The 22,518-nt window shown below is 45.3% G+C and overlaps 5 protein-coding genes across 5 annotated transcripts; 3 read left to right on the top strand and 2 right to left on the bottom strand.

Moving 5' to 3' along the window:
• Nucleotides 1-81: 81 nt before the first annotated feature.
• Nucleotides 82-11,519, bottom strand: LOC128722836 (protein pelota). Its single transcript, XM_053816519.1, has 8 exons — nt 11,308-11,519; nt 11,121-11,217; nt 10,894-11,040; nt 10,425-10,832; nt 10,275-10,344; nt 10,007-10,199; nt 1,133-1,239; nt 82-1,050 (listed from the first exon to the last, which is right to left on the bottom strand). Exons 1-8 carry the CDS (start codon nt 11,346-11,348, stop codon nt 950-952), a joined length of 1,164 nt encoding a protein of 387 aa, XP_053672494.1. The 5' UTR covers nt 11,349-11,519; the 3' UTR covers nt 82-949.
• A 495-nt stretch (nt 11,520-12,014) lies between these two features.
• Nucleotides 12,015-13,714, top strand: LOC128726334 (zinc finger protein 182-like). Its single transcript, XM_053820136.1, has 2 exons — nt 12,015-12,134; nt 12,252-13,714. The coding sequence occupies exons 1-2, from the start codon at nt 12,015-12,017 to the stop codon at nt 13,503-13,505; spliced, it is 1,374 nt and encodes a 457-aa protein (XP_053676111.1). The 3' UTR covers nt 13,506-13,714.
• A 210-nt stretch (nt 13,715-13,924) lies between these two features.
• LOC128723983 (uncharacterized) lies at nt 13,925-14,749 on the bottom strand. Its single transcript, XM_053817748.1, has 2 exons — nt 14,527-14,749; nt 13,925-14,457 (listed from the first exon to the last, which is right to left on the bottom strand). Exons 1-2 carry the CDS (start codon nt 14,747-14,749, stop codon nt 13,925-13,927), a joined length of 756 nt encoding a protein of 251 aa, XP_053673723.1.
• A 419-nt stretch (nt 14,750-15,168) lies between these two features.
• Nucleotides 15,169-16,382, top strand: LOC128726582 (secretion-regulating guanine nucleotide exchange factor). The gene is made up of 3 exons (XM_053820397.1): nt 15,169-15,180; nt 15,251-16,191; nt 16,266-16,382. The coding sequence occupies exons 1-3, from the start codon at nt 15,169-15,171 to the stop codon at nt 16,345-16,347; spliced, it is 1,035 nt and encodes a 344-aa protein (XP_053676372.1). The 3' UTR covers nt 16,348-16,382.
• Nucleotides 16,383-17,205: 823 nt separating this feature from the next.
• On the top strand, nt 17,206-19,054 carry LOC128726228 (uncharacterized). The gene has a single exon (XM_053820025.1). It carries the CDS (start codon nt 17,206-17,208, stop codon nt 18,841-18,843), a length of 1,638 nt encoding a protein of 545 aa, XP_053676000.1. The 3' UTR covers nt 18,844-19,054.
• The last annotated feature ends 3,464 nt before the right edge of the window (nt 19,055-22,518 follow it).

Raw genomic sequence — 22,518 nt, 5'->3', positions numbered from 1 at the left:
CAAGTGAAGTACAATCGTTGGTTTAATTCATCATCCAAAAGCCATGTCGGACTCATCTGATAAATAAAATGGTAATTTTTGCTTGGAAGGAATAATATATTTCGTAACGAAATGAGACAGTATATTTTATGATTCAATTACATCGATGCTGATCGCTTTCACAATCGGCTACACCGGGAGTATCTACAAACTTTTTGTCCACGTGGATGTGGACCGAATCTCGTTCTGGTGTCAATTGGGCTAATGTCGGTTGTGAAGTGGTTGTTTGTTTTTAACTATTTGCCAACGATTTAACAATCGAATATAGTTTACTATGAAAAGCGAATTTATTTACACTAGATGTGAATATATTGCAGTTTTGTGGCTATTCCGAGGTCCGATTGAAGAAAGTCCTGCAACAACTGGTGCTCGTCTCCTGTTCCCGTTTGTAGCAATTGATAAATAGCTTGATGTCGTTTCGCCCTAAACGTTCGCCTAAAACCTAACCGGTCACAATATCTGTACTGTCCACGGGAGCACACCGTGGGCCGTAGGAAATAATCGTTAAATCAAAAAATTTAAAAAGCAGCAGTATTGATGGATAATATCTAGCTAATATTGCTTGTGTCCCTGAAACTTCTTTCCTCCCTTTTCCAGCTCTTGTTCCCTTCTTTCTTAATACAATTGCTTGTAGCGCTTACGCGGCTCCTTGTACCAAAACAAGTATTATATGAATCGAATAATAAAACATACGTAGCTCTAATAGCCTTCGGGTGGCACCACTCTAATCATTGCCAAATGAACGCGATCGAAATAAAATAAAAGGAAGCGAAATGGTGCCACAGCGGGCCCACGATCATGCGTCCCTGGCGCGGTATACCGACAGTGCACACGTACAGTTACGCACATACATACATACAAATACTAGACGCAAACGAGAGGCGTTAGGAGATGCGCCCGCGAATTTTCCTTAATCACTATCCGACTCATCGCTTTCCTCGTTTTCGCTGTCCTCGAGTTCCGGCATTGGGAAGCGAAGGATTGCCGCCACGCCTGTAAGCTGAGCTAGCTCTGTAAGGATGAAAAGAGTGCACGAGAGAGTTATTAAAGAGCGAACAAGCATGGCTTACACCCGCCGGGCCTGAATACATACGTTCACCGGACACGTGCATACTGGAGAATATCTTAACCTCGCCACCAGAATCCCGCACCGATTCCACCAGCTGAACGTACTCCTTGCGAGTGGCCACGTCCTGGCATCTGTATTGGAAGAGAGAAGAAAGCATCGATTATCAGTCATTGCTTGAAAACATTGTCCACTGAAAACATTTTATTTTATGTGAATTTATCCCAGAAATCAATTTCCCTACAATACTCTTTTGTATCGAATGATTTAATGACTAAAAAAAAAATTAAAAATGCCATTTAAAGTACGACACGTCTAGCGAGGAAATCTGGCGACGCTTTTACGTGAACTCGCTAGACGCCGTTTCGTCTTTAACGCATGTAGCGGCGCCATTCGACACTGCCAGTGAGGAAAAACAACAAAAAGAAAGGCTTTCTATTAATAGGCAAAACGACGACGCCACGGTTCCACGCTGATTTACACATTCGAGGTGGTGATTCACATTTTCTAATGCTACCGAAAATGTTGTCGCTTTGCGTGAGTTCCTTGGCTCTTTTCGGCTTCATCACGATCGTCTGCTGAAGGGCAACAGCTGAACGCTGAACCATGATCATGTGGGGCATTGTACACAAATGCATCAGGAGTAGGGGTACCATTTTCCTACCGCCGAATCCGTTGAATGATACGATAGGTGAAGATCGCCCTGAAAGTGATCGTTTTGGGGGTTTAAGAATCCCGAATATACTCGATCAGGTGGAAATGCTCTGCCGCAGGCACGGTAGCATTTAGTAAACACGGAAAACGTGACCATCGCAACGATTTATGAGCGGTTCGGTAGACAAACAGCTGTCTATTTTTAAGACCCATCTCGCTGCTCTCCACTCGCAGAGCATAGGCGTTCCCGTCTATGAGCAACCCCATTTTCGACCCCGTTTTCCCGTCAGAAACTTTTGCACCCTGTACGGACACCCTCGATTGATTTTAGCGCCCAGTCGCTCGACGCCAAGCTATGCTGGTCGGTGCAAGAGAATCAACCCCATGTGCAACGACCAACACAACACTGGCAAGCGATTCTTCGGCCCGACTCACGATAAACAACGCACCGTGTCTGCCTTTGGGGACTTTGCTCTCGTAAAGCTCATAGTAAGCGGACAAGACACTGTTTGTTTACATCAATCGATCTTTGCCGTTAACCACACACACGACGCACATGCATTGGTATGGCTGGCGGGACCAAGAAAAGGAAGCGAAGGTTATTTAAGATCCTCTGGCATGCATTCTCGGGACCTCATGCAGGAGTGCCCTCAGTAGGTTTTGATGGGCGCATGTGGCCCCGTAGATCCCGGTATGCCAACTGAAACAGATTGAAAAACACCCATCAAAGGAAAGGATAATCAAGCTAGCCCAAAATCACCAGCATCTCTTACCCACGATCGAGCGCGTGTGGAATATTGTTGGAAAAATGGTGTGACCCACTTTCACCGTGCACTGGATCTCGTGCCAATTAACATCCGCGATTTAACTCACGCCTGCTCCCCTTCCCCTCAGCACCCGGTCTTGCCATATCTCGCGCCGCCAAAGTGCAGCAAGGTGCAAATATGGCCGAAAGCAATTTGGGCACCATTCGTAAAGGGGTTTAAACCGTGGCTGCTTGGATTAGCGGTGGTAACCCAGCGCGACACATATGCCCGGTTGGGTCCGGTTGTTGGTTGAAGTAATTATGAAACCACTCTTCCCTCCATCCGCTTGCTGATGGCAACAACAAAAAAATGGCGCAAAAAGGTGCAGTGCCATTGGAGTTTATCGTGGTCCAGCAAGAAGGGGGTTTCGCTTCATCTGCCGAGATTCTGCACGTAAATCTCTACGTTGCTACTGGGACACTACTAATGACAAACTGAAGCAATCCGCGAGGTAGGCAAGGGTGCATTTTTGCGGATTGGTTTCTTGCGGGTCCCCCTTCAAAATGTGGCTCAAATTCATGGTTTGTTTGTTTGGATGATTAACATCACCGGTTGACGCGTGAGGGTTTCCACCACAAGTTTAGCAAATCAAGTGTAATACAATTTATGGGTAAAAAATTGTATGAATACTATAAATATAGACGCAGCTTTAAATTTTTAGTTTTTGAGTTAGTTTGGTTTAGTTCGAGTTTTTTGAGTTGTTCGCTAATCTAGCACATTACAGTCTAAGCCATGTTCATCGGTTACAAACCTTTTACGAGCCAATTAATGTGTTACAAAATCTCATCGTGTTAGCATTAGAAAAGCAAAAGTGAGCTCAAGACGTAGGCCGAAAAGGACGGCACCAATCACGTTAATGTCAACTGTTACACCATTATTGGGATAGATGATGATTATTTTTAGCGTTGGGGGATTTCCATTCCCTTTTTGGCCCCCTCAGCGGTACCGGTGGAGAAGCTGATGTTTTCATGACAGTTACGTATTTAAATGAGAGAAAAACTAGAAAAAAAATCATCGACTTATAGTGCAAAGAACGAGCCAATGCTGCGAGTAGCAGCATCTCTCAAGAGCCACGATTCGGTTGATTTTCAACCGAATAATTAATGATACTCAATATATGCGGAGAGGAATATGCGGATGGAAAACCTGTTGTCCCAGAGCGTGAAAAGAAAGTTAATAAAAGTCACGTGAAATCTTTATCCTGTGTGGACTACCCAACATGAATCTATGTTTGTTCAAGATTTGTCCAATTATAATACTGCTCCAGGGAAGCTTATGCTTCTCTGCATTGCATTAGCAGCATCGCTTACGGTTTTCACAGGACGTAATCTGAAAAGAACAATTTAAAATCCCAACATTCGACACAAGAAACCGGACCGGTTAGTCCAATAACCGGTCTCAGCAGACCGGCCGGTCGCAGAGCGTAGAGCGAACCGTTTAAACGAGCATGTGAGAGCGCAGCATAAAATATCACGAGCGAACCGGTTCGCGCATAATCTCACCGTTTCTACAGCAACAAAGCCCATCGCCATGGTTACTAGAGATGGGCCGTATTGTGGAAAATAAATTCGTTTCACATACATAAAATAATGCAATGTACAAGTCAGCATATGCATTCCAGATGAAGGAAAACGGTTGCATAAAATTATTTATTTTATTACGTATTGATACTAAACATTCCCATCAATACGAGTACAGTTCAGTCTAGTGAATCAGCGGCCTGACCATCGCTAGCACAAACCTGCTGAGTCGTTTGAGTACGCGCGAGGCGACCGCGACGCCGCAGCTGAAATCTCAACGCAGTAAACGACGCGAAATCACAGAGTGAAGATTTGCTGCCGTTCGCTCGACCGTCGTGCGGTTGCCGTTCCAATTTCTAATTCCGTTTCAACACGAAATGGATCAGCTGCTCAAATATAGACCCTGCTTTTCGTCTCGTGAAATGGTCCACTTGTGAGGGAAAACAGCATAAGCGCATCTATGCTACTGAAGTACGTATAGGACGTGGAAAAGCATAAACAACGCGCTTCATTCGACAACACAACACAAATGTCGGAGTGAAGCAGATCGTAAGATCGAATTCTTACTCCCGTAGTGATGCTGCATTGTGAAAAAGGAAAAAAAGGAAAACAAAGAAAATTTCCCATCGCCGATCGAGCAAAAGCAGAAAGGTTGCCCGAATGGTAAACATCGGCCGCATGTTTCTTTCGTCTGTGTCACGTTTCATGCAGGAAGACTGCCGTCGTTTTCGTCACTGATTTTGCGCTCAGCCAGAGCAACACGTGCTTTAGAGCCTGGCGGATTGGCGCAAAAGTGTGACTGGTGTGTCTTGGCTGCGGGGAGAAAGTCGCGTGCGCAGTGCTGTTTTCTATGCTTTCGCTCCCCCAAGGCGACCGTCAACGATGCAGACGTTCGTTTTCGATTCCCTCGTCAGACAATTGCCGGCCGGGCCTCGTGATCGATACCCAAATTGGGAAGAAAAATGCATCACTGCCGGAAAGCGACCCTCATTGCGAGCAATCGATCGCGCTCGCTTTCACCGTGGGCAAATTGTCGTTTAAAATGTTGATGGTGTATATTTAAAGTTTACACAAAATATGCAAGTCCCAAGGAGTGAACATCGTAGTAGGCTTAGTTTATCGTGTTAAGCACCGAACGGAATAGAGCAACATTTCCTTCCCTACGAGGCACTAATGAGTGTAACGGAATGTGGTGGGATTTTTCCACGCATCACACTCCACAGCCGGTAATTGCCTACTGGAAAGAGTGCAGTTAAACTGCGATCAAGTGCAGCTGTAGCGGGATTGTAGTTCTCCACGTCACACGCGCGCATGTATCCCTTGGAAACGAGTTTTTGACCCCCTTGAATGACGGCAACCATGTGAGCTAGAATGCGACGCCTTCTCCTTAAACGCCGGATTCGTTCCGCAGCTGATCTCGTCGCAAAAAATGCGTTTCACCCCAGATCCTAGAATTATTTCTTATAGTTCGCTCACTTACAACGCCACGGACCAAAGCGATCAGTGTACATAATGGCCGTGGGAGTTCTCAAATTCCTGCCCACTGTAACCGTACCATCGGACATTTGCGTGCGGGAGAAATCAAACTATAGCGCCTTGGGTAGTGTGACGATATTGTTTCCTTCGCTCGCTTCGTACCGTTTAAAGTAGCGCGGAGATACCGGCCGTCTTAAAATCTCAGTTCGCGTTCGCGATCCGGTTTCATGAAAATCCGTATCTCGTTGTCCATTCCAGCCGCCTACCGAGCAACGGAGGCAGCTGCGACACAACCCACCTCAGTTTGTTCTCTTTGTGGTTTGGTGTTCCACGCGTGAAGAATGGAACCTGGGACAGATGATGGATTTAAATTCTTATCGCGTTCGGTTGCTCTGCACACTCAGTCAAGGGTGTAGTGAAATTTAACCGCGAGGTAAATTTTTCTCGACTAATGTGTAATCCGTTGAGTCAGCTAACGGCGTGACGATGCAGTTCAAAAAGGGAAAACTTCACTGCTTGCAGTCATCAGATCTGAGCTCACCTAAAGCCTCACGTATGTCAACCTACAGCTATTTCATTTAAAACTTCCGGGAGCACAAATGCACCAGTTCCATTTCAGTTTTATATACGCCCTTCAGCATTGCACTGTTTCTTATCTGCAGTTCTACCCTACTAGGAGTGTTCTGATAAAACGGCAAATTTGATAGACTTTGCATATACCATATCCACCCAGCGATGGTTGGACATTTTACACACGACCAAAGAGATATCATCGCACACCCATGTGAGAAGGGCAATTAGGGCAAAAAAGACATAACCGTAATTAGATCTGTTAGTGATACAGCGAGCGCCTGAGCGCGCGATGGAAGATTGAGCCGCTAGGTTTTGCATCAGTGACTTAAGAAAATGACTCGTAGATGAGGTATCCGAAACGTGCACAGCGTGTTCGTGTGAATGCTGAGCAATATATTCCTAAGATTCTCCGAATGGGAAAGATTTTTGTTTCTTGCACCTTGAGGAAGTTTACTGTTTCAGTCTTGCTTTGTGAAACTTGAACGCATCAGCAACAAGCCTTACGACGCATTCCGCATATAATTCCATGGACCCATTGGATGGCTTTGCTAATTTTGAATCGTTTTCTGCTGTCTCTTGTTCTCTCTTTCTCTCTCTCTCTTCCGGAACAGTTTAACCTTTTCTCCAAGAGAGCACATCCTCCCATCGCACACTCCCCAGGAAACCTCTTGATCAAGCTTAGCACAAGCTTAACAACGAACAAAACCCAACAGATCGAAAATCAACCAAAGTCGATGACCTTGGCATGAGCTGCGGTTAACAGAGAAGAAACCGTGGAAAACGCTTGTGAAGTTCCGCAAGTACTTCATCCGTGCCATACCACCACATAGGCATTTTACTCGTTTTTCCGTCCCGAATTATGCCAGCCGGGGTTCGGAGCGGTGTAGGGCGGCAGATTATAGCACCGGAACGAAAGCCGGACTACTTCATTGGCCCCAGCGGAAAGCCCATTTTAACGTCCCACATTGGCACGATGCACTACAACCAGCAGCGATCAACCGGGGGTTCGGACGCCGGCATTTGGAGCAGCAAACCGGAAAAAGGCTTACACAATCTTGCGATACGGAATGCAGGCCGAACCGGAGCAACAAGTCCCACGGACAAATGTGACCGTGGGTTTGTTGACAGCAATAGGAGACGCAATCAACCCGAAAGTGAAGTGATGCCGACGATAAGGAGAACTGTTGCTGTTGCCGTTACTGGAGCAGCCGGAAGTCGTAGCAGTACATCACCCCCACTGATGTCGGGTTCTACTAATCGACGATGTTCCGACACTTTTGATACCGGCCGAACCACGGCAGGAACTACCTACGGGTGGTCCAACACCGGTGTTTGTAATGGCAGTAACGCGAAGCACTCGTCAAGCAGCAGGAGCACCCAGCAGAGTGCAGGATCATTTACTTCTGGCGGTTACGGCCAACAGCCGAGTCAGAGTCGATCGACAAACTTCCCGCCACAACGCCTGCTTTCCGTTCGTAGCAATATGCAACGGTCCAGCGCCACCGAGGGACTTATTCCACAGCAATGCATGTAGGTAGAAGAAGAGCCAAATGCAGTGATTATTTTTGGGTAATTAATCGGTTAGATTAACCGTGCAGATAGTGTGCTCAGAGAAGATGCGCTGAAACAAGGAAAATCAACACATTTTCCACCAGTGTTCCAAGCGCACACACATCAACACATGTGTAGCAAAAAAGCACACACAGGTGATGATGAACCAGTTTAAAATGCACGCTTGCCTTGTAGTTTCGTTAGCACACAAAACGTAGACAAAAACACTATTGGCAAGTATGCAAATGGGTCACAAACAGATGGTTGGAGTTGGTGCTGGGTCAGCTCTCGGTTGTTGGCTATTTGGAATGCCTAGCATTTAGCTTTTGCATAATGATTTGGAAGGGTGGCACTCGGCGCTAGCGTGTTGTGCACTTGGTTTTGATTTAAGTTTTGATACCTCAAGCAAACGCGTACTGACCGATATTTAATGGTGTTGTTTGTTGATACAGGGAAAAAAACCTTCCACCGACGTTGGAATGTGATCGAGGTTTATCATATTATTAAAAAGGTTGTCGTGATGTGCTGTGCATACACAATAACATGAAAGTGTAGAGGGAACAAGGGAAGCACAGGGTCTTATCAACCGTTGCAACGATACAACTGGCCCTCTAGTTCAGTTGCAAGGAGTAAGATGGGTAGAGGTTTGGTAGCATGAAGCATTACATACGTACACGACGCCGGTAACGTAATCAGAGCCGCCTTATCGAACCGCGTGCTGTTACAGACAGCAAATGCGGAAAGCAACGCAAAGTATGTACGCCTGATGTTCCAGCATTATGGTTATTTCCCTGGAATGCCATCCGACTTTCGGGAATCGAAAAGATAAGAAACATTCATCATACGATGCATTTTGAGAACAACTCAACATGTCTTATCTCTATTGCTGACACCTTCCGGTCTTTGGTCAATAAAATTCGCCGCAGTACATTCCGTGGAATGAAGGGAGAGCCATGAGGAGGATTTTGATAAGCCTAATCAGACTAATTGCTACTTCAGAAAGCTATCGTGAATTTCTTTTAACTTTAACCCGATTAGCGAATGATTCTAACAAGGAAATAATGCCATATGCCATAATGCGTTCATGCCATCTTCATATTGCAATATTACTGCGAAATCGAGTGTGTTGATAAATTTATTCACCCGCAGACGACTTCATATGGCGCGTATGATATGTTTGCTACTAACAGACCATACCATGACGAAACTCAGTACAACACAATAGCTTCAAGGTGGGCGGTTTGTGATCGCAAGGAACTGTTTGCTTGATGCTATAACCGAACGCCCAAAATGCTTGGGAACAACGGCCGTCAAGGGGCGCTTAAATTTTAACCAACCCTTGCGTGACCGAAACAATCAATACGATCTCCTACGCTATCGTCGATAATCAAATTAAGTCGCATGAAACGTTCAATCAATTTCGATTGGTTAATGGTAAATTTGTGTATTGGTCTGAAGGTTGAAAACAAAAGCAGCAAGCTTTATAACATTCGCTGTTTCGATTCGCGATTGAAAATTGTCGCCTGACATCAGCTGAGCTATTGGCTAATTGATTTTCTTTTCTTATTTCTCTTGATTATTTTGGGAGAAGTCATCGGTGACCTTTTTTGGAGTGACTTGCCGAGAACGTTCAACGCAGCAAAAGGCATCGTTGGTCGGGATTGGGATGGTGTCGAATGACAATTGCACGCCCGTCATTGAAGCGTGCCATATATGTTTCTTGCAGGAGAGCGATAAGGTCAACGTAAATTTATCATCTTCGATTTTCTCGATACAGACCTACTACTGCTTGAAGCAAGGAAAGGTTTCGCACCGTAATAGTGGAATAACATTTTTAAAAATCGTCTGAAGCCTTAATAGTTAATATGTATGCCTTATAAAAAACTGCTTTAATTGCATTCATTCCAGTTTTGCAATTGTAAATACACGTTCTCTCTCATGGGCCCGTTAGTTTTCATAATACTTATTACGATTATGCATTAATAACATTGTTTTCTCTTTCACAGATATCCCAACCACAATAAACAACTGGACAATCGGTTGAATTATCAGAGAAGCTACGATCGCAACGTGTTTGGATACAACGAACGATTGGATCAATTTGTACTACCTCCCTTACAGATCTGAGGAAGATGGCCATGAAATCAAAGCAAACATCTGACTCAATTACTTCCATAAGAATTAATATTCCCTTCAACGAAGAGCAACCGTAGAATGTAATAAGGGACAGAAGATTGTTTTAAAATAAATTATAAATTAAAAATTTAAAATAATAATAGAGGCAACGAAATGGAAGAACTAACATGACAAATTTCACTGACCTGAAGAGATTGTCCGAAATCAGCAACATTTCGATGGCTTGAGCATCTGCCGCTTTGCAAACATGCTTTTTGCCATAGAAAGCTTTTGCTGGTTCAAGTTGCAGGGTGGTATAGAAATTTTCCAACGCTTTCACCTCGCCGGCTGCTTTAGTGTCGGACATTTTCGCAATAACGGCCGGGTCCTGAAGTACCTCTGTAATGTAAACCGAGATCAGGCGGGGTTAGTTTTATTTAACGTTGAAACGGAGATTCTACGTTTTTTTCCTACCTTTAAGAGAGTGTTTGAAGCCCGACGAAGCATGGACGAGCATAAATTTACTTTTATTATCTATCAGCACCTAAAAGGATGAAATGATTGAAATTAAATGGGTTTTAGTGGTCATATTGTGGTCTTGTCGTGCATTAGACAATGCCTTACCTTGTTGTCAGTCTTTACAGCCTGCTGAAACATGTATTCGTAAAACTGATCTTTCACAAATCCTGGTGAAGCAATCAGAATGCACTTGACTACTTCAAAGTTAACGTGACGCAGAATACCCTGCATGACGGCGTCGTAAAATTTCCCTAGGCCCTTTTCATGTTGCTGAACGTTACCCTTGCGCTTGCGGGGAATCGCAACGTCAATTTTGCTGCGTACCAGTGTCATGCTGGACGTTATCAGACAAACATGGGCCAATCCGTCCTGCATGATGACTGCGGCCACGTCGGCATTCTGCGTTACATCACAGGCCATCTCGACGCGCTCGAGTGCGATCGAATCCCATTCCGGCTTCGTTAGAGTGAATGCTCGATTCACCTCCAGATCAATCGTATGATACGCCCCCATCTGTAAATGAGGAAATCTAGGTTAGCGCATAACTTCGATTATGCTTTACAATACATCATACCTTTACAAATTGATTCTCCTCAATATTGCGGCCCTTAAGGCGCAGCACCTGGGCCTGGGTATCAAAATCTATCGTTTCGACGCTGATTGTGAGGGTTGTTCGAACTCGACTGCTGCTCGAAGAGCCCGTTGAGGATTCATTTTGCACCTATGACGAAGAATCAAGAATACAATGTCGACCAGTAAGACACCCACCGCGCCACGAAACATGCAGAAGCTGCGTTTTACCTTTCGGATTGTGCTGCTACGAACTTGATCTCCTTCGGCGATAAGGTTGTACGCATGCCACATATCCTCGGGCTCTTCAGGCACCAGGGTAATACTCCTGGTTGGACAAACAATAACATTAATCATTGGGGAATCTTCAAAACTATCCAGCATGACTAGCATCTGATGGCTAGTTGATCACACTTACCCATCACCCGTTTTGTCAACGTTCTTTCGTACCAACTTCATGATGAAAACACTTTTATCACACTGCTTTGTCCTTGGGGTCAATTTACTTGCACCTAGTCATTAGGCGGTCACAAGTGTTTGCTGTAGGCTGTCCTCGGTAAAGATTTGTACATTTTTGCCGGTAATTTGTTTTGATCGCATCAAGAGCACGTCGGAGGAACGGGTGTTGCAGTGGATTTCCACGTTCGAAAATATTTGCCTTTTTTGAAGCACTGTCAGCAGCGAAAGGAATACGTCAAACATCGTCATGTCCTTGCGAACGGTGTAATGGATGACAAACGGCACGTGATACGAAACCACACAAAATTGTGAATAAATCCAGTTAAGGATGAATATATTTAGTTAATGCAGTTTCTACAATTTTAATCTGCAGTTTTGTTCATTTTGATTCTTTCCTTAACGTTGAGATAGGTTCAGGAGACCGTATCCGATTGGAAGCAGCAAGGATAAAGTATTGCAACGCGTTCTTTAAACACCGTTTGACGATGCCATTTAAATAGCATTTTTGCAAATTGTTTACATTCGCTTCGGTGTATTGCTTCTTCCTTGTTTGAAATCCTTATTCCTTTTTAACAAACTTGAAAAGACAAGAAGCACGAAGAAGCAAGCAGACGGAATTACAACACAACGCTGGTTGGCGTTAAACAACTGCTCCTTCGTCCAGACATGGACAAAGAACAGTGCGCCAAGTTTAAAATGGAATCGCTGGAAAGTTTCGAACCGCTGGTAAATCCGATCCGCCAGTATCGGAACCGCTCTAAGCGCACCCTAAAGACGGGCGAGGAGGTAAGGAAAGGACAACACCGGAGGTCGACAAGAAAGTATTAGTCTTGTTGAACAGTGATGATGTATCATTTGTGTACCAATGCAATGTGCGTTTCTGGTTTATTCCAAAATTGATAGAAACTTGCGGAAGTGCTTGCCAAAATAGCATCGCTACAGAAAAGCTCGGAAAAAACGGATGGCATCGATCGCACGAAGGTGCGCACGTACAACGTCAAGCTACGTCTGAGGAAAAGTCTCCTGTACAAATGCTTCGATTGTGGCAGTTGCTTCGCCAACTCGGACTTCCTCGAGCTGCATGAAACGTCCCACGCGGAGCAGGGCAAGTGCGACATCGACCTGGGCCACGAACCGGTGGACTCCGAGATGAATCTGAAGCAAAACGCTTGGTTCGTGGGGGACTTTGGCGAGGACGACGAAGAAGGTGACGATGGCGAACACATTTTGCAGCTCGATTGCACAGTGGAAGAGGGCGAGGATATTTTCGACATCACGTTCGATCGTACCAAGTGCGAGAAAACGTACACGATGAAGTACAAGGTCAAAAAGGAGCCGGTGGGCAAATGTGAACATTGCGCGAAACAATTTTACTCCATCGAATGGCTGAAGCTGCATGAACTCGAGCACGAAAAATTTCTGGACATCGCGAATATAGAGCCAAGCATCAACATCATACGCTCTCCGCGCATCGAGGAAAGTACCATGACGCTGGGCGACAGCTTCTACGAGGCGCTCGATGTGAGCGATATCCTCGAGCACAGCAGCGGCACCATCGATTGCTCGACCGATGGTCGTTTAGCCTCCGGTGCAGGTATAATGCTTGAGTACCGCATCATCCCTCGGCGATCGGTCAGTGGCGAGAAAGAGCTGGCCCAGGTAAAGGACCAGCGCATTGGTGAGGAAAAGGAGGTAAAAGATAACACCTCACGCATAGTCAATCAGTTCGAGTGCCAACCAACTGCCAAGGTAAAGGAGGAAGTGAAAATTAAGCAGGAGCTGCCGGACGAACCAGTGTCGATAATGCTGGAGATCAAGGAAGAAGTCATGGACGAAGGTGAAACGAACGCTTTGCAGTTTGCTCCGTTTGCACACCTGCAACACAATTATGAGTGCCCAAGCTGTAGGAAACGGTTTCGGTTCCGTGCAGCGCTTCTTGTACACGAACGAACACATAGTGGCATCCGTCCTTACCGGTGCATAAACTGCAAGGACACATTCATATCGAGGGGAAAGCTTTTTCTCCATGCCTACATTCAGCATAGAAACAGGCACAGGAAGTTGGCGTGCGGTCATTGCGATAATAGCTTCCTTAAACCGAAACAGCTACTGCGCCATCTTGCCATTTGCAATCACAATGCGGGTATTCCGCGATAAACACGAAATCTCGCGTCTGTGAATAACAGCAGACATTTTTTACAATGATAATTTAAATTTTACATGTATGCATGCTAGCCAGGTTGACAATGAATGTGGAATCATTCATTAGTGCTAGGCTCGATGCATGGCAGACTCTTGATGTTGTAGAAGGCACCTGTTCTAATAGGGAAAGTTGTCGCGTTAAGCTCGTTACAACAAGCACAAAATAATACTCACGCTTTTTCATTTTTTAAATTAAATTCTCTGATGTATAACAAATAAATCGATTTCAAATCACAACACGTTTAGTTACTTGTTTTTGGGAATAAATGCCGTACCGGTCGCGTGTTTATTAGGTACCAGATGTTTATAGAAGATAACTTATAATTTCATTTATAAAAGCACTCATTTATCACTCTATCGATCTATGACTAGCATCAATGTGCATTTTGGCCATCAGTGTCCATTAGATTGATCAAATTAAGTACACTATGCTGCAGGGACATGATGATTTTTTCCGTTTCCCAGCGTGGCTCTTCTGAAAGATCCATCTCTGTGACGTTGCTATTGTGGCAAAACATTCCCTCCGGGCAGTGTGGTGCGTTTGTTTCGAGCACCATCTTACCCACGGCAGAAGTTGGCGTAAGGCATTTCTTTAGCTCTTTCGAGAGACATTTAGCGTCGTAAATCATTGTAGATGGCTTGCCGTTTTCTTCGTCTAGCAAGAAATAAGTTCGTCCGATCGAATATGCAATAATTTCATCAACCAGCAGCGTCCGGAGTGTTGCATGATCGGGGTCCTGATCCATTAATGGGTTGGCAATCGACTCCTCAGTTAACTGTTCGTTCCTTATGAACTCATTGCAATCTTGAACCGATGAAAGCATCGGTGTTCTGTGAAGATCGTGAGATATGTACAAACTAGGTATCCAGTCTGGATTGTGCTCATCCCATAAGGGCGCACAGTTTCCTAAATACCAGAATGAATGAAATGTTCATTAGATGCAAAATAAAAATGATATTTGTTTGAGAGTTTCACCTTTGAAGAAATGTCGCGAACAGATATGTAACTGATTTATTAAAGTCGTAGTAAAATCGACTCCACACATTAGACACCACCAGTACAGCCTTTTTTTAGCCAATCTTCTCAGCTTGTCGTTGGCGTAGTCCGTTGTCGGGAATTGTATGAATCTAATGCCATCTTTATTGTTTTTCTTCATTGTTTGCTGATTAGTTTCACAGTTAGCAATCACACAAGGCATGTTGTTCTAGGTATACAAATATGCTAAATAGTATGTTTAATATAAACTCCGCACTACTCGCAATCAGTAAAAAACAATTTTATTTACGCCCTTAAAAAAATGTAAACAAACAAAAGCATCGTAGGGATACACAAAGGGGCTGAATCGCCGCACAGCATAAACTGTAAGTTAAATATCAGTAAAAAAGAAAGACGCCCGTTTGTTTTGGTCAGGGTAAAGAATTAAAAGGATTGAGCCACATTTTATACAAGTAAATAACACAGGTAAAAAACAGGGTACAACGAAGCTAAAATAGAAAAAGAGGTATATTAAGTTGAAGTTACATTTTCGGTTGTGGAAATGTTGACACCTTTGCCAGTTGTGACACAGAGGTTTGTTGTGATTCTACGCCTCAAAACATTTCTAATAACAAAACTCATATGTTCGCCTGGGTAAGGTACAAACCGATATTAAATTTACGTGTAATGTTTGTATTTACCTTTGATTTGGTACCATTTACAGGGAGCAAATAGTCATGGACAGCTTGGGTTGGGATATGCGACGGAGCAATGTGATAGACCGCGTCTGGTGGGCGACTTGCCGTTTGGAACTAGCGATATCCTGTGCTTGGCCGCCGGTGGTGGGCACACTCTTTTAGGCACCGTCGATGGCCGGCTGTATGCCTGTGGGTGGAACAATCGCGGCCAGCTAGGCACCGGTCATGAAATTGATTGCTTCCAATTCCAGCACATTGGTGTGTATGGCTTCAAGCAGTTGTTTGCAGGATGGGACGTGTCTGCCGGTATTGATGCATTTGGCCAGCTATATGTTTGGGGCTCGAATGTATGGAAACAGTTAGCGGAGTCTGGTGAGAAAAATATATCTACCCCTACCAGGCTTATTCTACCGGATGGCGGAAGAGCTGTAAAAGTAACGTTCGGGCTGCAATACACCGTCGTACTTATGGACAACGGCAAAATATGGGTGATGGGGAAATGCAAATTTCTTCCCAGCAATTTACTTCCATCTCATTCCGGCATCCGATGCCTACGAGAAGGAGACGATTCGGTACTAGACATAGCCAGCGGAGATCATCATCTGGTATTAGTTACCGGTAATCGGAGAATCGAATGCGTTGGAGACAACAAACACGGACAGTGTTTAAGCGAAAACGTGTTTCCAGAGGACATTGTCAAATTAGAGTCGGGATGGACACACTCGGGGTGTCTAACTGCTTGCAGCAAAGTATACTTGTGGGGACGCAATAACTACGGACAGTTAGGATTTTCTGGAGAATCTTCCTCGTCACCACGATTGCTGGAAATAGTGGCAAAAGATGATCTAGCTGTGAAAGATTTCAGTTTAGGATCGCAACATGGTGTAGCTTTAACAGTCACGGGACAAGTTTACTGCTGGGGATGGAATGAGCACGGTAACTGCGGTACGGGAGGCGTAGATAATGTGTAAGTTTAATTTTAAACATCCTTAAATATGCCTTACATTCACATTATTTCTTGTATTGTCAATCTTTTCACAGCTTGGTGCCAATGCTAGTTGATCTTCCATTGTCCATTTCAAAAGCCATTTGCGGCGCTGGTTATACGTTAGCAATCACGTAACAAATACAATCAATCATTCATCTTTCTCTTTTGCCCAAATCGTGACCGTGCTAGGACTTAACAGGGCGCAAGCGGACGGTGTAAAACCGTAAATGAAACAGTATGGAGCGAAAGTAATAAAGCCAAGAAAAATATGTCAAAATAACCCACCATTAGCGCATACAAAACGTCGTCCATGCGCATTGATCCCAGGGAATTGTTCGTTTAATAACCCTGATACGCCCTGTCCGCAAAAACCTACGCCGAGTTCCCTGAACCTGAACGAAGAAGCGTGCCCGACGACCATTACCCGTTTATAGCACCCGGGATAGCATTACCAGAGCATATAACCGAAAGTGGGAATTACATACAATAGCCAGGATGAAAAGCCAATATAGCAAATATTTGGAGATTTGTTGATCGCCCGACCTGTCGTAACCAATTCACTTACTTTGAAAATGATGGTTCTTTTTAGCTGGAACAACAGTGGGCACACCTACGCATTGTGTTGGGTGTTTATTATTTTCCTACCTTTGTCACCAAGAGTTGGTAACTCCTTTTTATCATACATATTACCCCTCATTACTCAATTTTTCTACCTTGACTATGGTAACAGCAGTACAATTTCCTGTACCTTGATTGGGGAAACGAGCATCCTAGCAAACCTGTCTTGAATTTGTAACTCCGTTGCACGGGTAGCAGTTCGGCAAGCGAGAGGCACGTTGGGTTTGCCGTCGAGGTAGATCGTTTGGCTGCGGAGTTGCTCATTTAATAGACTCCGTCTAGACTGGATGCTCATCATTCGTGAATCCACCGTCAAACGTGCAAGTTGTTCGACCGTTGTGTGCTTTTCTGTGTCGCTTTCATCTGACTATATAGATGGGCCTAGGAAGCAGTGTCGAAGCTTTGCCCTACACTGATATCCGTGTGTATACCGCACCAGTTTGTGAGCCGATACAGGCGAAAAATCCGTGCCCAACCAGCAAGGGAAAACGCATCCCACAGGAAACCATGACCAATGGCGCTATGTTTCAATCTCATTACACGGCGAATGTGTTTCCCAGCGAAACGACAACAGGCAGTACGGTACCGATGGGGAGTGAGCTTCTCGAGTACGGTACTGCCCACAGCACCAACTGGCAGAGCATCGAGATCGCACCATCAACCACACGCCAGTCACGATCTCGGCATCGCCATCTAATGGATTCGCGGCTGAACAACTCCTACGCGGATAGCGAAGCAATGATGAACACTGCGGACGCCTGCATTAACGATATCCGCAGGGTGGAGGAAAACCTGCGCATGGAAAGCCGCATGTTGAGTGAAAACAACAACATCCCGATGGCGCGCTGTTCAACACCAAGTCCAGCCTATTGCTTCCACTGTGATCACGATCACCGGGAGCGCTGTTGCCTGTACATCGGTGACACCCCCGAGGATGGACCGTACTACTCGCGGTGGAAGCGGAACCTGGAAAATCCCTCCGTTCGGCCTCAGTACATTCCGAAGATTCCGGAGGCGGTGTCGGGCAACAGCACACCGTTTTGGTTCCCGGCATACACGTACACGAAACCCGAAACGATCAAGCAGAAAATGATGGAAAAGCATCCGCCACCACCGGCGGTTTGGATGCGACAGTTCTACTACCCCATCGTTGGCTATGGTCGCGAGTATCAGCTGATGAACCAAGCCACATTGGAACCACCGACACCCTACCAACAGTACCTTCAGCAACACCAGCAAGAGCTCTACCGAATGTGCCACCAGCAATATCAACCGCCGGTTCAGTACCGAGAACCTGCAGCCTGTCGGCATGGCCGTAAGTGCGAGGGACTCGGTGTCTCTGGTGTGGCGTACGTCCAGCAGCAGTACCACAACGTGCACAGCCTACCGGTTTCAGCTGGTGATTATGGGCAGCAAGTGCATCCATCCGCTTACTACTACCCCGGGACGTACTATAACGGTTATCATCATCTGCCACAACAGCCCTACGCTCCGGCCGGGTATGCGCCACCCTCGGCTGGCACAGTTCCTGTGTACCATGATGGATACTTGCATTCGGCGCACTACCCAATCGGCTATCCACCAGCGCCGCCGACTCTACCGCCGAGGGAACCAACGCCTCCGTTACCCACCACACCGACCCCGATGTGGCAGCTGTTCTGTCAGAAGATTTCCCGGAAGTTTCCCGATCGGAACAAGAAAGCATCACCCACCAAGGGCCGTTCACCGAGCAAGAACTTTCGGCACAATCCAACCACCATCGTTCCGACGATATTTCCGGCTGTTGCTCCTGATCACCTGCCCCCGAAGTACTCCAACATTGACCTTCCGCACATGCAGTATCATGCGGGATCGCGGCAACCCACTCAACACTACACCCGGTCGATGCTTGGTCAGCACAGCTTGATGGGACAGACAGTGGCAACCCACGCTCCCTACTATGGACTCCTTCCACCACCGCCTATGGCCGATAGTGGAATGTGCTTTGTGTCACCGACAACGATTAATGTTTAGGAACTTATAATACCAGAATGTAATAAGACAGATAGTGCGTAGTTTTGACCAAGAGCTAGAGGCTTTCAGATAAGGGGTAAGAGTAGCGAGGGTTATTGAACTATTGTGATATTGTATGTTTAGGGAAATGCAATGGTTAAAAAACATAGTTGCTTAAAACAAACGACGAGAAAGAGAAGGAAACAAACTCATAGAAGGAAAAAAACTCTTTAGGAACTTGATGAAAAGCAAATAAAATTTGAAATAAAATTTTTTGTCTCATGAACTCCAAAGTGATCCAGAAATGCGAGGAAATGCCTGCTACCATGTTTGTTCATAAAGATAGAACTATACGCCTCGTTACGGCTATCATGGAAAAAAAGCTCTAAAGCTCTCATTGATAGGGTTTTGCAAAATGTGCACTTTCCATAATTCGGCACCTTTGTAAAGCGTGTTGTTCCTTCCGATGTAATTGCCCTTTTTTATTTACAGCAATTCTCAAAAACTGGCTAGTGAAAAAGCGCATTGGCGAAATAGGGATAACCTCGGCACGAAGAAGGACTCCGGAGGAGTTGTACCAGCGCATACATCGTACGCTTTAATTGGAAAATAAATTCTCCTCCATCACCGCGCGTTTTCCCCCGCCAGTAGCACGCTGGTTTTTGGTGATGTACGCTGTCGAATGGAATGTAATTTTTTGCCCGCGCGCTCAAACGGGTGTGTTTGTGTTCCGATGGTCAAACGCCGGTAGTTACAACAAAATCGGGCATACATCAGAGCGGATTTCGGCGAGGACCAGGCACACTGGCAGGATTGCGGGGTCGGTACGTATACGCTGAAACACGGAACCGGGTACCTTTTGAATTCCAGGATGCTAGCTAGCGGGGGCGTTTTTGCATATACATGTTTTTTTTGTGTGTAGCATGTAGTTATTTTTTTTCGACAGAATTCGCCCTCAGAATCCACCCCCTTCCCGGCTCCCACGTCCGGTGGCTGGGAGCTCGCGCCGATGTTCACGATCAATTGAGTTTGCCTTACGGGTGAATAGCTTCCGATGGGCGATGTGTTTTAATTGATAACCCGACCCCAATCGTGCATCGGCGGCACACATGACGATTGATTTTTTTTTTCTATTTGTTTGCTCATTTTCCACGTTCCTTCCGCTTGCAAAACTTGTTCCGAAAGCGCTCCGGGGGCGGATTTTTCCGGTGGTGAAAATTTTCACCGTTGAGGTCTAATTTTCCAACAACGGCCACATTTGGAGGGATTCGTTCAACTCTTGCCGTTAACAGAATTAGGTCGGAATCGATTTTGTTTCCAGCCCGAAGGCTGCCGGCTGGGACGATTAGCTAGGATACGGTCTAATTACAAAATCATTCCTTAGGGGATGAATGTGATTTTCGTTTTTTTTGTTGTTGCGTTCTCTCCAAGAATTCAAATAGATGCTTTTCTGGGTGAGATGTTTTTCTCTGATTTTTCTGGGAAGTGCGAGATTTCGGTAAAAGTAAGCACCAAAGTAGCAGCCATTTTTTGCATCCATTGTAATGGGCATTAGGCTTAATTATCTTTTTCTTGGCCTTTCTAGCTGTTCTCACCCTTCGCCTGTAAGACATTTGAAACATTTGGTTATTTATTCGAAAAGCAACGACAACGAGTGATGTATTTTGTAATGATGTAAAATCCTAACGCCTAGTGCGTTACTAAAGCTTCCAATCCGAATTAGTTTCGCCTTTTGTATCTTTAGTATGCTTACCATACAATTGAAAACTAATTTTCTCTGAAGATATTTCTTGCAGGCAGTGTTTCTCAATTGCAGTGCAATTTGTAGCATTTTTTCTGATCGGTGATAAGGTTTAGTACGGCCCTTATCTGAGTGATTATCGCACAGCCCTTTTTCCGTCAACTTTCCCCATCACGAATGCTGTGGAACAAGTTTCGAATCCTTCCTCAGTTCATTGGCACAGATTTAGAATTCCTGCGTGCCTATCCGTTCGTATGAGGTATCTTCCTGCGCCATACTCTCTTCGAAACGCCCGGAAGGTAGATTGTTCCGATTCACGTTTTTTTCTCTGCTGTGAAGATTTCCACGCTTCGTTTCCACCGAGCGAAGGCCACCCCGTTGATAAAAGCGAAATTAATTCACGTCGGGTTCTCTAATTATTCGGATTTCCTTCTTCGATTGCATATTCTTCCGGTAGCGTCGGGCAGCACCGATGAATCGGACGGACGTTTCCAATCTGGGAAGCTGAGCGTAGGAGTCATTCTTGGGGAGTTAGGGATGCAGTGAAACAAAAACCACGATTAAAATCGAAAGATTCACGATTGGTATCAGACGTTTTTTTTCCACATCTGCGTGAGGGGGGATGCTTTAACATCACGAAAGACAACCCAACAATGCCCGGAACCGGAACACTCGCCGTGCTTTTGCCGCTCGCATAGTATGTCTAGTGATTTTTTATTAGCGCAAATTTAGTCCCCTAGTTTATTTGCATTTCTTTTAAATGGAAAATACAAGAGCAAGGTAAACAAACTCTTCATTCCGGAACGACGGAGGTTTTGCGTCCGTCCGAGCATCTTTCTACTTACTGGGAGTCGAAATTGATAAAAATTTAAGGGAGGGATAGCATAAAAAAAAGAAATGCTAACGATCCGCTGATCCACTCCAGGACGGAGCACTTCGTCGCTTTGAGACGGTAATTTGTGTTCTTATATATTCAAGATCCCAACTCGCTACTTCTGTTCTACCTAGTCTTTGCATCATTGATTTCCAATTAACGTTTATTAAGCACAATTAGCAGCGAGAAGGGGCAGTGACTTCAATCGTAGATTCATTTAGTCTGGAGCACAACGGTGTGTCTCGACGGGTCAGTCACACAAGCAATATCAGGAGTGTGGGCATCAGGAATTAACCTCCTTGAATTGTTGAAGAAAATTTGCAATTAAAATAGACAGAAAAAACCTTCATCTTCTGCTCAAGGTGTAGCATTTTTAGCCACAATAAGCTATCTACAAATGAGATAAAGAAATAAAACAAACTAAGGTAAAATTTTAAAGAAATTCATCCTGCTTCCAAAATGGGTCATTGGAGCGCAAATGGACACCGTCGCCAATTTTCCCTTAAAACACGCCTCCATCGAAGCAAACGAACGTGCCACAAATACGATTAATCTCGCGCATTAACAGGCGCATCGAGCTAAATCGTCGACAGCTACCTTATGTGCTAATGGACGCCCCATTATGTGGCAATATTCTCGAGGCTTATAACTCGGCCGGCAACATTGAAAACAAGCGACGGGCACCCAACGTGCTGGGCCAATTTCAATTAGCATAATGGAACGCTTGTGAAGGAGATCTCTTCCGGACGCGAGCCCGGCACCGGTGGGCACATTCCGATCACCGGCAACCGGCGATAGAGAATGCAGGAAGCGAATAGCAACACGGATTTTACTTTTATCTTGCGCGGTTGACAGCTTCCGCTCCAAAAAAAAACCCGGCTCTGTTCCGTCGAGGGAAAACCCAACGGGCGTTTTCCCACCGACCTGGATGTGCTCGCGAGGAACGACGACGTACAGGAAATTGAATCGTGGACATCATTTCCGGAGGGTAACGTCAACTGCCGGTTGTCGAACGTCGAGGGTGCCGTCACAAGTGGGCAATCGAGGTGCTGCCAATGGACGAAAGTTGTTTGGCCGCATA

This window comes from Anopheles nili, chromosome 3, assembly GCF_943737925.1.
Source record: "Anopheles nili chromosome 3, idAnoNiliSN_F5_01, whole genome shotgun sequence".
In the NCBI taxonomy this organism is placed as follows: Eukaryota; Metazoa; Arthropoda; class Insecta; order Diptera; family Culicidae; genus Anopheles; species Anopheles nili.
Note: the sequence above shows the minus strand (reverse complement) of the source record. Positions and strands in the feature narration are given on the sequence as shown.

What these genes read in the sequence shown, in the direction of transcription:
- LOC128722836 (XM_053816519.1), bottom strand. Translation starts at nt 11,348, where the DNA reads ATGAAGTTGGTACGAAAGAACGTTGACAAAACGGGTGATGG. An exon ending in GTTGACAAAACGGGTGATGG is followed by an intron (nt 11,218 to 11,307) that starts GTAAGTGTGATC and finishes TTGTCCAACCAG; the next exon opens with GAGTATTACCCTGGTGCCTG. An exon ending in CTTCAAACACTCTCTTAAAG is followed by an intron (nt 10,200 to 10,274) that starts GTAGGAAAAAAA and finishes TTTACATTACAG; the next exon opens with AGGTACTTCAGGACCCGGCC.
- LOC128726334 (XM_053820136.1), top strand. Translation starts at nt 12,015, where the DNA reads ATGGACAAAGAACAGTGCGCCAAGTTTAAAATGGAATCGCTGGAAAGT. An exon ending in CCCTAAAGACGGGCGAGGAG is followed by an intron (nt 12,135 to 12,251) that starts GTAAGGAAAGGA and finishes CAAAATTGATAG; the next exon opens with AAACTTGCGGAAGTGCTTGC.
- LOC128723983 (XM_053817748.1), bottom strand. Translation starts at nt 14,749, where the DNA reads ATGCCTTGTGTGATTGCTAACTGTGAAACTAATCAGCAAACAATGAAG. An exon ending in TTCGCGACATTTCTTCAAAG is followed by an intron (nt 14,458 to 14,526) that starts GTGAAACTCTCA and finishes TCTGGTATTTAG; the next exon opens with GAAACTGTGCGCCCTTATGG.
- LOC128726582 (XM_053820397.1), top strand. An exon ending in ACGGGAGGCGTAGATAATGT is followed by an intron (nt 16,192 to 16,265) that starts GTAAGTTTAATT and finishes ATCTTTTCACAG; the next exon opens with CTTGGTGCCAATGCTAGTTG.
- LOC128726228 (XM_053820025.1), top strand. Translation starts at nt 17,206, where the DNA reads ATGGGCCTAGGAAGCAGTGTCGAAGCTTTGCCCTACACTGATATCCGT.